Source organism: Echiichthys vipera (genome assembly GCF_963691815.1).
Source record: "Echiichthys vipera genome assembly, chromosome: 15".
Classification (NCBI taxonomy): domain Eukaryota; kingdom Metazoa; phylum Chordata; class Actinopteri; order Perciformes; family Trachinidae; genus Echiichthys; species Echiichthys vipera.
This window is the reverse complement of record NC_139840.1, coordinates 14,761,078-14,774,310: the sequence shown is the minus strand read 5'-3', so window position 1 is coordinate 14,774,310 and position 13,233 is coordinate 14,761,078. Positions and strand designations below refer to the sequence as shown.

Sequence of the window (13,233 nt, the reverse complement as noted above, 5' to 3'; positions counted from 1 at the left end):
GGAATCCGTCTAGACCCCCCAGCTCACAGGAAAGGTCACAGGGCGACTCAACCTTACATCCTCATTACGAAAGAGCCATCACTGTGACTGTGGGCTACAATATGGCTCTAATGCTCTGTCACACAACCTGTCATTTTACCCTCACTGTCTACAGTCATCATGAAGAGATATACAGGGTGTAGTATTGGATCCTCGTTCTGAAACATTTTGATAGATGCGTGGATTAAAGTGTGTATGAAAAATGTTGTGGCAGCGTGAGCTTTGTCTTTGTCCTTGAAGACAGTGGATGGAATGGAGGGCTGCACCTGGTCGGCTCATTTCAGCACCTCTGAGAAAATCAGGACGCTCTGCTGCTTTACCGAGGGAGCCTTCTGGTGGCAGAAAGAGGCAGGGCAGTGCAGCCGATCTTTAAATTAAGACTCATGCGGAAACACCTCTATGCTTTTTCATGGCAGTTTTTATGGGGCTGTCTCACAAGTATTTCTCCAAATATCTCTGTGTGCATGTGTGCGTGCGTGCGTGCGTGCGTGTGTGTGTGCGTGCGTGTGTGAACGTGTGCAAGTCTGTCTCAGCAGGCCTGTCTTTGTTTTGTTTACACTTCACTCTCCACACCATGGAAGCAGGGTGTCAGTGCTGAGAGCTGAGCGCCTGTAGGTGTGTGAATACAGGCAGGTTCAAACCCCCAAACAAGTGTGCAAACAGACCTCAGTGTCAGTAATAAGAGCAACCTTAGCCCTGCTAAATGAAGATTTCAATGAATAATGCGTTGATGTTCAGGTGTGATGTTAGAATGGCCACTTAGTAGTTATTTGAATGATCTGGGAGGACGCAATCCAAAATAACTGCATATCCAGTTTGATATTGAGAGTAGAAAATATGTTCTCAGTATTAAAATATTTAACCTTAAAGGTGCTGTACTCAAAATACAGTTTTGTCTTTTTAGTCTCCACACGGCTCTCACCGATTCAGGTTCTGGTTAATCAAATACCTACATTTTGGGGCAACCCTCTGTGTGTGATATCAACGCATAAGGCACTCACATACATTAACATGCATGTGCGGCCAGATGGGCTATCAAAACAAACAAACACACAGAGGGAGAGTAACATCAGTCTCTGCTCAGGACGCCATTACTCCACTAAATCTTTACATAACAAATATTTGTTTGCTGCTATATTAACGCTCTGAATGTTGAGTACAGCTCCTTTAACTGATTTGTTTGAGTCAGGTGCCTTTGCATTTATATACTGTGCTTTACTTGTGTTTTTACTTTCTTTTTCTGTTTGGATTGCATTTGACAAGACAAGAAAGCCATAAGCCTGAAACTAAACATAGCCGGAGCATAAGGAGAGCAATGAAAGATTAACTCTGGTGGAAGGCTGTGTTAATTATTTTTTGCATGAAATAATAGTCAAAATCGATGAAAATTATAGTTTTATGGTCCTGCCTCGCTGCCAGCCTCTCTGATGCTGCAAGGTTTTACGGCGCAGACTTGAACTATTAAATCAATGGCCATATTTCAGGGAGGTCACTTAGTAGGCTGGAGTTGAGACTCTTTCTCTATCAGAATTCTTCTTTGCTACTCATTTTAAACCTCCATTGACCCTTTATTATCATTGTCTTCATGTCATCTTCTCCTGTCCTCCACAGTGCTCAGTATCCGTGGCGCCCAGGAGGAGGAGCCCCCAGATCCTCAGCTGATGCGACTGGACAACATGCTGCTAGCGGAGGGCGTGGCTGGACCAGAGAAAGGCGGCGGGTCAGCAGCTGCAGCAGCCGCCGCGGCAGCCACTGGGGGCATCGGTGCTGACAACTCAGCAGAACACTCCGACTATCGGGCCAAGCTGTCTCAGATCCGGCAAATTTACCACACAGAGCTGGAGAAATATGAACAGGTGGGGAGGAAACGTATTTTCTCAGCTGTTATTAGTCATTATTTAGCTTTTTGTAACATATATTCACATTGCCATGTAAGTACTGCATTTTAACAGTAAATACAAAAGTCCATTAGTGGGATTCCCATGTACCACACAATGAATGTGCATGTTAGACTTTATTCACTGCTAAGCCCCCATAATACGAATGTGCCAGGCACTGTTTTAAATGCTTTGCTCCTCTCACAGTCCATCAGGGAATCCCCTGTTGTACCTCAGTGTTTTGACTCCACCCTTTTGTGCAATAGTCTATTTCATTGTTTCATGACAGGAAGTTCATATCATGACAGGAAGTTCATATCACTGTTCTCTCTTCTTCCAAAATCCTCCCACTACTCAGGTGACGACTATAGGATGTGTTGTAATTTTAAATCTCTCTTTTCTGTTTAAATGTGCAACTACTGAAAAAGTTGGACATCGTCTCGCCTGGTGGTGGATATGGACAGAGGCAAAACTTTAAAAAAAATGTCAGTGATTTTAATCTTTATAATGTGTTACATTGTTGACATGCACAAATGTGTGGCTTGACATAATTCAATTGCAAACATGTTTACTGTCTTCTTCATGGGGACAAAAGATGTAGCGTTGTTCAATAGTTTACCTGACCTCTAACCTCTCCCTGCAGAGAGGAGCATGCAAAAAGAACATTTTCTCTTTTAGGATTTTAGGTATTGATTGAAATAATGAAATATGTAGGAGACTGGGCGGTTATTCTTCTGTATGGAGTTTATATATTCTCCCTAAAGTTTCCTTATATGGTGAAAAAGCATGCAGCTGAGTAATTAATTTAAGACTCTGAATTGCCCTGAGTTAAGATTGTGAGACTGAATATTGTGTTTTTCATTGTGTCCAAGTCTTTTTCCTTGTCCTTTGTCCAATGCATGCTGGAAAAAACTCCATCTGTGAACCTAAATTGGAATAAGTTGATCTACTCTAAATGATGGATGAGATATTTTCCTGAGAATTTTTTTAACGAAACGCTCTTAAAATCAGCTTTCACAGGCCAACTCATGACAAGCCGTGTTATCTTCAGCAGGCAAGCAGCCATTATTTCAGTCCCACACCAGCTCTTTTTCCAAAGACTGTAACGTCTTGTCATTCCCTCGGAAGTCAAAGCGACCTGGGTTTGTCATCTTCTCCGACGAAGGCTAGTCATCGCTAACTGTCACAGTCAATACACACCTGAGCATTTTTGTGTCACCGCGCTACGTACACCTCGCACGCGTATGAGTGAGTAGTGTCTGGCGTGTGTGTGCAAGCAGAACCGCTGCTCGGTGCATCACTTTGACTGACGTAACCCTGGTGTTGACAAGCAACAGACACCTTGACTCTGAATGCAGTCATATCCAGTGACTGATTCAGACAGAGAGAGAACGAGGTAGACTGAGAGATGGAGTAGAAAGAGAGGGAGACAGTTTAAACCTCTTGAACGTTAACGGGACTGAAAGCCTGCTGTCATTTTAGATTTCTCTTCACTTGTCACATTTTCTCTTCCATTGAAGAGAAGTCTTTTTAATATTCAGAGCACCACGAGTCTCGCTGCCTCCGCTGTATGACTCCACCGCTACATTTGTTTGGCGTGAAACATTGCACTGTGTCTGCTGCTTTAATTTAGACTATTCTTATTACCTCTAACGCTGCTGCTGTTATACTGTCAGAAGTGCTTCTAAGAGACCAAGGCCTACCAGCGAGGGTTCAGCCTCTCCAGAATCCAATTTCACCGTTTTGTTCTGTCTGAAGCTGTTGAGCCTTCATGATAGTTCTTATTTTTTTTTAATCCTGTCTGTCTGTGCATCCAGGCGTGCAATGAGTTCACCACCCATGTGATGAACCTGCTGAGGGAGCAGTCTCGCACACGACCCATCTCACCCAAAGAGATCGAGCGCATGGTCAGCATCATCCACCGCAAGTTCAGCTCCATCCAGATGCAGCTGAAACAGAGCACCTGCGAGGCCGTCATGATCCTGCGCTCGCGCTTCCTCGACGCCAGGTCTGTGGGTGTCCATCTGGGTGACAAAATCTAGTATCATCAGATTTCATAAATTGTGCTCCATCGTGTTCTTTATTTTTTAAAACGTTTTTTTTTTGTTGGCATTCGTCAGATAGATTATTTTGTCTGTTGCGTTTTAACAGTTAATAAATAGCACTGTTCAGACAAACTAAACTACCCTGGTTTAAAATAAGCATGTTGCGCAAATGAAGAATTGTTTTTAACAAGTATTTTTTTATATATATAAATTTCTACTCTGTCTCCTTTCTCCTGTCCCTCCAGACGAAAGAGGAGGAACTTCAACAAACAGGCGACAGAGATCCTAAACGAGTACTTTTACTCCCACCTCAGTAACCCCTATCCCAGCGAGGAGGCTAAAGAAGAGCTGGCCAAGAAATGCAGCATCACAGTTTCACAGGTAACCTGAATAAACTAAGAGATCTGCTTTGACTTTAAGGAAACCGATTATGTCATAGCAGCCAAGAAAGCTGGATCTTAAAGGTGGTGTGCTAACTGGTGCTGAGAGTATAATCCAGGCTTAGGTATTAAGTATTAATATTCAACATTGCAAGTAAAATGTTACCAAATTATATTCCTTTGAGTTTCATTGGTTTGTTTGCTTGTCTTAGATTTGTTATAACTCAGTGACTGTATCTTGCCATTTCTATTTTGGCAGGTATCAAACTGGTTTGGGAACAAGAGAATCCGATACAAGAAAAACATTGGCAAGTTCCAAGAAGAGGCCAACATGTACGCAGCGAGGACCGCAGTCAGTGCAACCAGCGTGTCTGCTCACGGCAGCCAGGCAAACTCCCCATCAACTCCTAATTCAGCAGGTGAGCTCTCGAAAAAATATTCTTCTTGCACCAGAGCAGAAACAGATAGGCGCAGAAGACCGAGCACAGTAATGCTCTCATATCTGAGACCCAACCCAAGAAGTCAGTCTCTGGTGCGTTTTTTTATTTACAGAAGGTCCCTCTTCTCCTTAACTAACCCAATAATATAATGTGGCTTTCTGTCTCTTCTTGTTCCACTTCACTCTTTCTCCTCTGGCTTTGCCGTCTGTCTCTCTCACTCATTCTCTCTCTCTCTCCGTCTCTGTTATTGACCTCTTGGTCTTGTGGACGTTAATTTTTCCTGCCTCTTGTCCGGTTGACCCTGTGCATGCCATTAAGCTGCTCAGAGGGCAAGCGGAGTCTTTTGTCATATAGAGACTTCGCAACTGTATTGGATTAGGACCGGGTGTTGAAATCAAGTTACGCGATGCTCTCTTTACATCTGGGGAGCTGGGTCCATTAAAGGACGAAGACGATTCTTTGGGTCTTCCTGCGGATCAATTATTACTTCCTTAATGAAACACTAGCAGCATGGACATTTAACAACAATATAATCCATAAGGCTTGTTTTAACTGGATTTAAACAGTTTTATGATGATTATCTGTCTCATGGTTCTTGCTGGTTGATTTCTTTCTTCTGAATTATGGTTCAGTGATATTTCAGTATCCACATACTGCATCAGTAGCGTGCATGTTTATAGAGAAAGCCTTTTTTCCTGTTGTCTGCTGCTGTCCCAAACTAACCCACTTAATGCACTTTTGCTTATGCATGATCATTTTAACTCCTTTGTCTGTTCCTCTTTTCTTCTCCGTTACTTTTCTCTCTCTATTTGTCCTACTCTCTTGCCCTCTTTCTTCTTCTCTGCCTCTATGTATTCTCAGGTTCTGCTGGCTCTTTTAACATGTCAAACTCCGGAGACTTATTCATGAGTGTGCAGTCCCTCAATGGGGACTCGTACCAAGGGGGGCAGGTTGGGGCCAACATACAATCCCAGGTAGGCACCTCTCCTAGCTCAGTGACCGAAAGCGCCCAAACTCTTTTTCAACCATTGTCCAGTCTTGGCATGCAGATGGTGTCCACAATAACTTGACCTACACAGTGAAACAAAGGTTACACTTTGCCTGAAGCTTTACATTAATGTAGAAGACATTGCCAACCCACTGTTGAGTAGACGAATGCAGACAGTTTTGGAAACGGTGCAACACTCGTCAGCGCTCCTGACAAGAGTTCACATAGCCACTGGTGCACTGTAGCTCCCTGACCTTGCCCCAGTGGACAGTGATGACCAGCACAGTGTTTGAGTGTTGAACTCTCACCACAGATTAAGGAATTACCACCCTCATTTAGTTTTAGTGCTTTTGGCATCATTTTTCTATGCCTCCATCCCTTCTTTTCTATTTAGATCAGCTCTCTAAAGGCTTAAGGCCGCTCATGAATATGCAAAAGGGGCGGCCCTTATAAGAGGTAAAGAGGTTTTCAGGGTTGGCTTTTTAATTATTGCAACTCATGTTCCTTTAAAAGGGTCAGAATGGACTTGCTCTCATTGTCTATACAATTTAAACAAAGCAAAAAAGAGAATGTACACTTTTGACTAAACTGGCCTCTGGAGTAGAAAAGTTATTTTTTTATTTATTTGATGTGAAATCCATATGGCAGGTGTGTTTTCATGCATAACCTGACGGGCTGCTCTGCCATGTGAAGAACATGAAAATAGCAGTATTCCAATAAAACCTTTGTTGTATGGTGTGACCTCAGTTACACCATATTTTTATTGGCAGACATAATGGGTAAATGGGTTTTAACTGTGAAGATTTGTCAGAGCACAGCTTTAGTGTCATTACAGAGCAAGTTTAATCATGTAGAAGATTTAAAAAAAATATATATTTTTTTTTATCGAATTGTATTTTATTAATGTCTGTGGGTTTCATAGATTGGTACCAGGAAGAACATCAAACAGCAACAACAACAAAAAGAGCCATTTCAGAATTCCATCAAAATCAGAGTTACATCAGGATTTCATCTCTATCTTTATGTTTAATGCTCCCCTCAATACTTATAATTGGCCACACAGACCCACTCCCACCCTGTCCATCCACCCACCCCTCCCAATCTCAGTGCTGGTCCACATTCAAGACCGGATACACCCGCACATAAGCACACACGCTCACACACACACACACACAGCACATACGCACACAAAAAAAAGAAGAAAGAAAAAAGAAGAGGAAAGAAAAAGGGGGTTCTGAGGACGTGCTCTAAAGGGCATTACAAATTTGGCTCAATTGGCTACAAAATTGTTTATTTTATTTTTATCTTCCAACATTGATCTTTCAATACACAAGTAGTACTTCATCAATGCCTTCCAATTCTCTAATGTGCTTCTCTGGTGCTTCCCTATTCTTCCAGTTTTGCAATATTAGTTTTTTGAGGATAAGAGAGGAAAAGAGTGTCTGCCAACTAGTCGGATATGTCATGCCCTCTATATCTTGAAAAATACACTTTTTAGAATATTTATATTTTTAATGTCTGATTGTGATGTATTATTTTACCACGACTACAAATGCATTAATAATTAGTTACTTCTTGTCATTTTTCTTGTTCTTTCGTCCTTTTGCAACGTCTGTTATCAAGCTTGTAATAGCAGCCAAATCATTCTGACACGCTGTTTGTAACCTTTTCCTGTTTATGGTACCCTTTTACTATCAGACTGACCTTTCCTTGTGCATGGCTGTCTTTGTTATCCAGAGCTTTTGTCTGACCAGGCCTTTTGTCTGTGTCTCCCCGCTGTTCCAGGTGGATACCCTTCGCCATGTTATCAGCCAGACCGGAGGATACAGTGACAGCCTCGCAGCCAGCCAGATGTACAGTCCACAGGGCATCAACGTAAGACCTGTAAACAATCTCCTTCTGTCCTTCTTTGCTGTCTTACTTTGCAATGTTTCCCCTGTTGCAGGATGTGTATAATATTGTGTAATTCTGTGTGTACGCTGGGATGCCACTTAGCAGAGTTTGCCGGGGTTTCGGCCAATGTCCAGCCCCTTGCCCCCCTGCTCCAGTCGTGCCCTAGGTGGCTGGCAACGAGGCAGCCATCAGGCTGAGTAGCTGGACACACTCCTGGTCTGTCGGAGGATATTAGCGTTAGCGAGACACCTGCAGTCGACAGGAACAAGGACACAGGTGTCATCCTCCCTCCCAACGCTGCTTTCACATTGGCACCATAGGACAAGTCATACCTCCCAAGACCGGCTGCACAAAAAAGTTCTCAATTGCTAATAAAATACCTCTTTAACTAGCCTGTCAAAGGCTGGGCCAGTTTTCTAGGTCTCCTTTGCGAAGCAGGGCGGGGCAGGCAACACTGGAGGCACTGTGTTAGCATGTAGATCCATAGCGACAGGCTGCACGGGGCTGAACAGAATCAATACGACAGTCACAGGGACAGAAGGAGTTGGGCTTTGGGCTAACAGTCCAAGCACATTGGTCAGATCATTCATCCACAGGAACAGCGGCACTGACAGCCCAGCCTGCAACACCCCTCGTGCTAAAATAAGAACATGGATGCATCAAGGCAGTTACAACATAAAGCAGGCTCAACTGCAAATAGGTGTTCAATACACTGTGCTGCTTCTGTGTGTGAAGAAATATCTTTTTTTATGAAAAGTGCAAAAAACTAAAATAACCTCCTATAAATTGGCAACAAAGAAAATACAATAAATTATGACATGAAAACTCCCATTTTTAGAAAAATAAATACTCTGTGAACTTTAAAAAAAAAAACAGGATGTTGTTGCTGCTCTGAAGTAATTTAAAGACTCTTAGCAAACTTTTTCTAATGATGGATGATGAAGATGGTGAAGATGGTGGCCAATTCAATTTGTGAACCAAAAAAGTCTTATTATTAGTTATATTAATATATCCATTATTTAATATTTTCATACAATACAACACATTTTTAATGCAAACTGAGAAGTGGGTTAAAAACATTTCTGCTGTACAATAATAGTTTTTCATACCTTCAGAACAACTGTATGTGTCATTCTAACTTTGTGGGTCCTTCAAAGATAAATGGCTATTTATTTTTCAGAGAGAGATGTGTCTCAAATGCAATGGTAATACATGTGAGAGAGCAATATAACCAGAAATTCAACCAGTCAGTGAGTTCAAGTCTCTGAGTCAGTCACATTTTTATGATCGGGACAAGCAAATAATTAATGATCCTCCACAGGAAGTTAAAATATTATGCGGTGATGTATTTAAAAAAACAACAACATTGAATTTATCTTTATAAACTCCACTGTTTTGTGAAATAGATTTCCAGCTATGTCATGCATAAACAAATAAATGAAAAAAAATGCATATACAAAAAAAATGATTTAAAAAATGCATATACATGCATATTATTGTGGATGAAATGTGTCTCCTATGGTTTCTTAAAGGAATACTTCACCCATTTGTGTAAAGCCGGTGCTCGAATCAGATGTCTGTAGCTGCATTTCCGAGCCGCACTATAGTGACAAGCAGCTGCGGCTGATTGGGGGGGGGGCTGCCTGCGCGAACAAGGACGAGGTGCATTATGGCAGTTGTTTTCAATCTACAAGCGCCATAAAGTCACTTTCAGCTTTTTCTCAGCCACAAAGGCACCAAATTAGAAACTTATGTTACATCTCGATTACATATATGACACACTTTCAATACATTAGTTAATGTTTCCACCGGTAAAGTATTCCTTTAAAGTGCAGTGTTTCAATATAGCTTGTGAATGAAGTGTTGGTGCTTGTATTTATTCCAACATCATATTTTTTTTTCTAAGATTTACTGACTGAACTCTCGTGGTTCACCTCTCCTCTTTTATCCTTGAACAGCAATTACACCCCTGAAATTGCTAGTGGGTGTCGCCTCCTTCTTTTTTTCTCATTCTTTATTTTTTTTCCTCCTCTAGCTTCTGAATAAGATGACAGGCAGGCTTTACGTGAAATAACAGGGTTTGGAAATAAGAGGCTGCCAAAGTACATCCCCAGCTCTCACTAATAGCGTGGAAATTGCAATTAATGTCCTAAATGGTCTTTAGTCAACCTTTTATCATGATTTGAGAAGGCCTCCATTTTAAAGAGCTATTTTTTTATTGTGATAATTTATTCTTTTATCAACCATCTCAGGGGTATATTCTGAGATATATGAAAGGTCTGCATATTCTGTGTTTCATCTCTACTGTTGATCTCACATTATGTCAGCCGTTTAGAGGGAAAAATGAGGGAAGAGGCGCGATAATATTTTTAATGAAGAGTCTCTTAAAAGCTGTCAGTTTTTCGTGCCGACTGTAAAGTATCAGTTGGACAGAAATCACTGCTTTTAAAGAAGCGTGGTAACTTTCATATTTGCATTTGAATTTAGAATATGTAGTATTTTTATAACTTTAAAGACCAAATATTCAAACGTAAAGCCCCCACTGCACGCAGCAACACATTTGATGTAATGGACAAGGCTGGTGATATAAGATATAAGGTCTGATTAACTAAAGATGTAGGCTAATGATATAACAACCCAAACGGCCGTAAACTTTTGCAACCGAGTGCAGTTTTCTCTTTTATTGCGTCTGATTGCAGTTATCCATGTGGCAGCGTAAATGTTCTGTTGAAATCAGGCAAGGAATTAAAACGTGATAGAGAGAAACTCTATTTGGGATTTAATATCCCAGTCTTTCAGTTGCAGTTGGTGTTTTCAGACGCACACTTTCAGACTGTAAAAGAAGGTGGCCTGAAGCAGAGGACAGCCTTTATAAATTCGCTATATTACCACCAACTCTCTGACGGCACCAACTTCACTGTAACTGTGTGTGGCTTTTAGCGCTGATCTTTGTGAAATGTCTGTTTTTGTTATGAGGCCCATTTGCATTGAAAGGGGCTTATTTGCGCCAAATGTGTGCACATTAGCGAACGGCCCAAAAAGAGCCATGCAATCCTTTTGTGAATTCACCCCTCAGCGTTTTCCTAAAACAGCTTTTCACAAACATCACTCAAATGGCGCATTTGTTGAAGACTATTTTGAGTGGCGGATTGATACACATTTGGTGCAGTGGGATGACTAAAACAGTGCCCATGTTCATGGTAATTAAGAAACGTGGCATCCAGCGTAACATTGTGTTTTAAACAGTTTAAGGTTTGACAATGGAGCTCTGTAGCACTGAGGAATAAGATTTATCAGGCTTTTCTACATAGGCAATACTTATTGGGTTCATAAGTATTTATTTATTTTATTTATGTTGTTTATTAATTGTTTGTTTTGGTCTTTATGTGGTTTGCTGCCTGGGAAAAAAACACAATATAGTGCTAACCTTATCCTTAAAGACACTTTTATGCCAATATTGAATCATACCGTATAATGTGTCACCTTAAAGCTAACTATTTCCTGCTTTATCTTTTATCACAGACAAATGGTGGCTGGCAAGATGCTCCGACTCCTTCGTCAGTGACATCGCCCACGGAAGGACCCGGAAGCGTTCATTCGGATACTTCCAACTGAATATATCCATCTCTACACCTCATCTACAAAAAACATGGACTGACCTTGCTACACAGTATTAAACAAAGGAATTCACTGCCCAACTGTTTGGAGAGGAAATGCTGTGGAATCCTATCCAGTAAAAAAAAAAAAAAAGTCATATTTCCTCTGCTTATAATGTTGGACATTTGGGATACAGACAAAAAGTTTCACAATAAAACTCAAAACAATACAGCAATCAATGGAGACGTTTGTACAGATTTCACATTATATTCAGAGGGCTGGGGTTACTTATTCACTCGTAATGTTTTCACTCATAATGATGAAATGATATGAAAAGTAAATAAATCCAATCATTGGTTTTAACTGAAAATACTTCATTCTACCTCTCAGCCACTAAAAAAAGTAGAAAAATATGTCAGTGACCATTATTTGTTTTGTAAAAAGGAAACTTTTGTCTTTGCAAGCAAGAGGCACATCTTCTTACTTACATTTTGTCGTCTCTCACCTATTCTATGGTACGCCATTTAAACTTAAATATTGCTCAGTTGTTTACAATGTGTGCTTGATAAAAGTATGTTCATCTTCCCCTCTGTCTCGGACGAGTCAAAAAAGAGTTCCGTCAGGAGATTTTACCTCTAAGGTAACCCTGTGAAGTATGTTATCTGTAAAACAATAAATAAATACTTGTCATCAAATCGGACAAGCTTGACATCATTCATTAAGATGGGGGATATATCAACTTAATTTAGAAATATATTTTTCACTCTGTTGGTTTTGGTTCTGCAGCATATTGGTACAGTGACAGTCACAGAATGGCAATATTTAAGAGGATTTCTTGCTGTTTGCCGGACAAGGAGAAAACCTTTTTTTTTTAATTAACTTGAATTCTTCATGATATTTCTTATTGTTTTCCACCACCAGCACTACAGAAAACAGTTTTTGACAATGCCAAAATGCTGATGTAACCAAAACAAAGCTGTCAAGAAAAAAGTGTCACCATGGAGTCAGTTATAATATATTCTTTCATCAAATACATCCAGCATTGTGTTTTTCTTCTCATTCAAATCGCCATCTTCTGTCATTTAGCTCCATGTAATACAATCAAGCGAATAATAATAATTTAAATGTCCCATCGAAAGAAAGATGAGAAGAAATATCACTTTCTACGGAAGAGAAAGTTTTTCAAGATCATCTGTAACTGAGTTTGTTTTTCAATACATGAACCACAATCCGCTTAAACAGGGAAGTCATTATGTTAATAGAGTTTAACAGTGAATTATTGCTCCTGAATCTGCAGCACGGGTCCAGAAATGCTTCAGCATTAAAACAACTGATCATTGGCATGAAAGAAGCATCTGGATGTACCTGAACTGCTGCTCGGCTCTAGTGAGGACACTTGGATGTAAAGATAATGTTCCTCATTTTAATGAATGGTGTCCTCTTCTAGGCATTTATTTACATATAAAGCATTCAAGTCAATATATTACTCTGCTGGCACTGCTTTAGTAACCCTAGAACTGACACCAAAACAGACATTTGGATTTATGCTTGTCTCAGTACTATCAAACGGATTTTTTTCAGTATCAAACATTTATGAACATTGTAAATGTTAAACATTAAGCACTAAAGGAGTCATTATGTCAAATAATGTGTTATCTGAGCAGTCTAACCTTGTTTATAGACACTTTTTATGTTGTGTGGCCTATTTGTTTTTGTATTTGTTTATTTTTTTATGGTATGCTTGATGTAGGCAATTACTTTTTTTTTGCTTTTCTACTCGTGAATTAGCTCATGAACTTTTAACATGTGTTTATGTGCACCATTGTGCTTGACTTGCTTTGTTGGAAAGGGTTTTCAACACATTAAAAATTATATGTAATACAGCGAGATTATACATCAGCATTTTTTTTATTATTTATAATGGAGTTTAAAAGAGTGCAAATGCATCAGATGTTAATTATTGTTACTGAAAGT

The 13,233-nt window shown here is 40.2% G+C and overlaps 1 protein-coding gene across 4 annotated transcripts in view; it reads left to right on the top strand.

Annotated features, from left to right (window-relative positions):
* The window catches only part of pbx1a (pre-B-cell leukemia homeobox 1a), a 47,181-nt gene extending 34,100 nt beyond the window's left edge, over positions 1-13,081 (top strand). The window contains exons 3-10 of one of the 4 annotated variants that reach the window (XM_083928358.1): positions 1,651-1,895; positions 2,345-2,401; positions 3,734-3,924; positions 4,207-4,342; positions 4,601-4,760; positions 5,643-5,755; positions 7,555-7,644; positions 11,185-13,081. In XM_083928358.1, the coding sequence (XP_083784484.1) occupies positions 1,651-1,895; positions 2,345-2,401; positions 3,734-3,924; positions 4,207-4,342; positions 4,601-4,760; positions 5,643-5,755; positions 7,555-7,644; positions 11,185-11,277 (1,085 nt within the window). In that variant the 3' untranslated portion in view covers positions 11,278-13,081. The remainder of the gene's footprint in view (positions 1-1,650; positions 1,896-2,344; positions 2,402-3,733; positions 3,925-4,206; positions 4,343-4,600; positions 4,761-5,642; positions 5,756-7,554; positions 7,645-11,184) is intronic. The other 3 variants (XM_083928359.1, XM_083928360.1, XM_083928361.1) reach the window with 3 other exon arrangements.
* Positions 13,082-13,233: the final 152 nt, after the last annotated feature.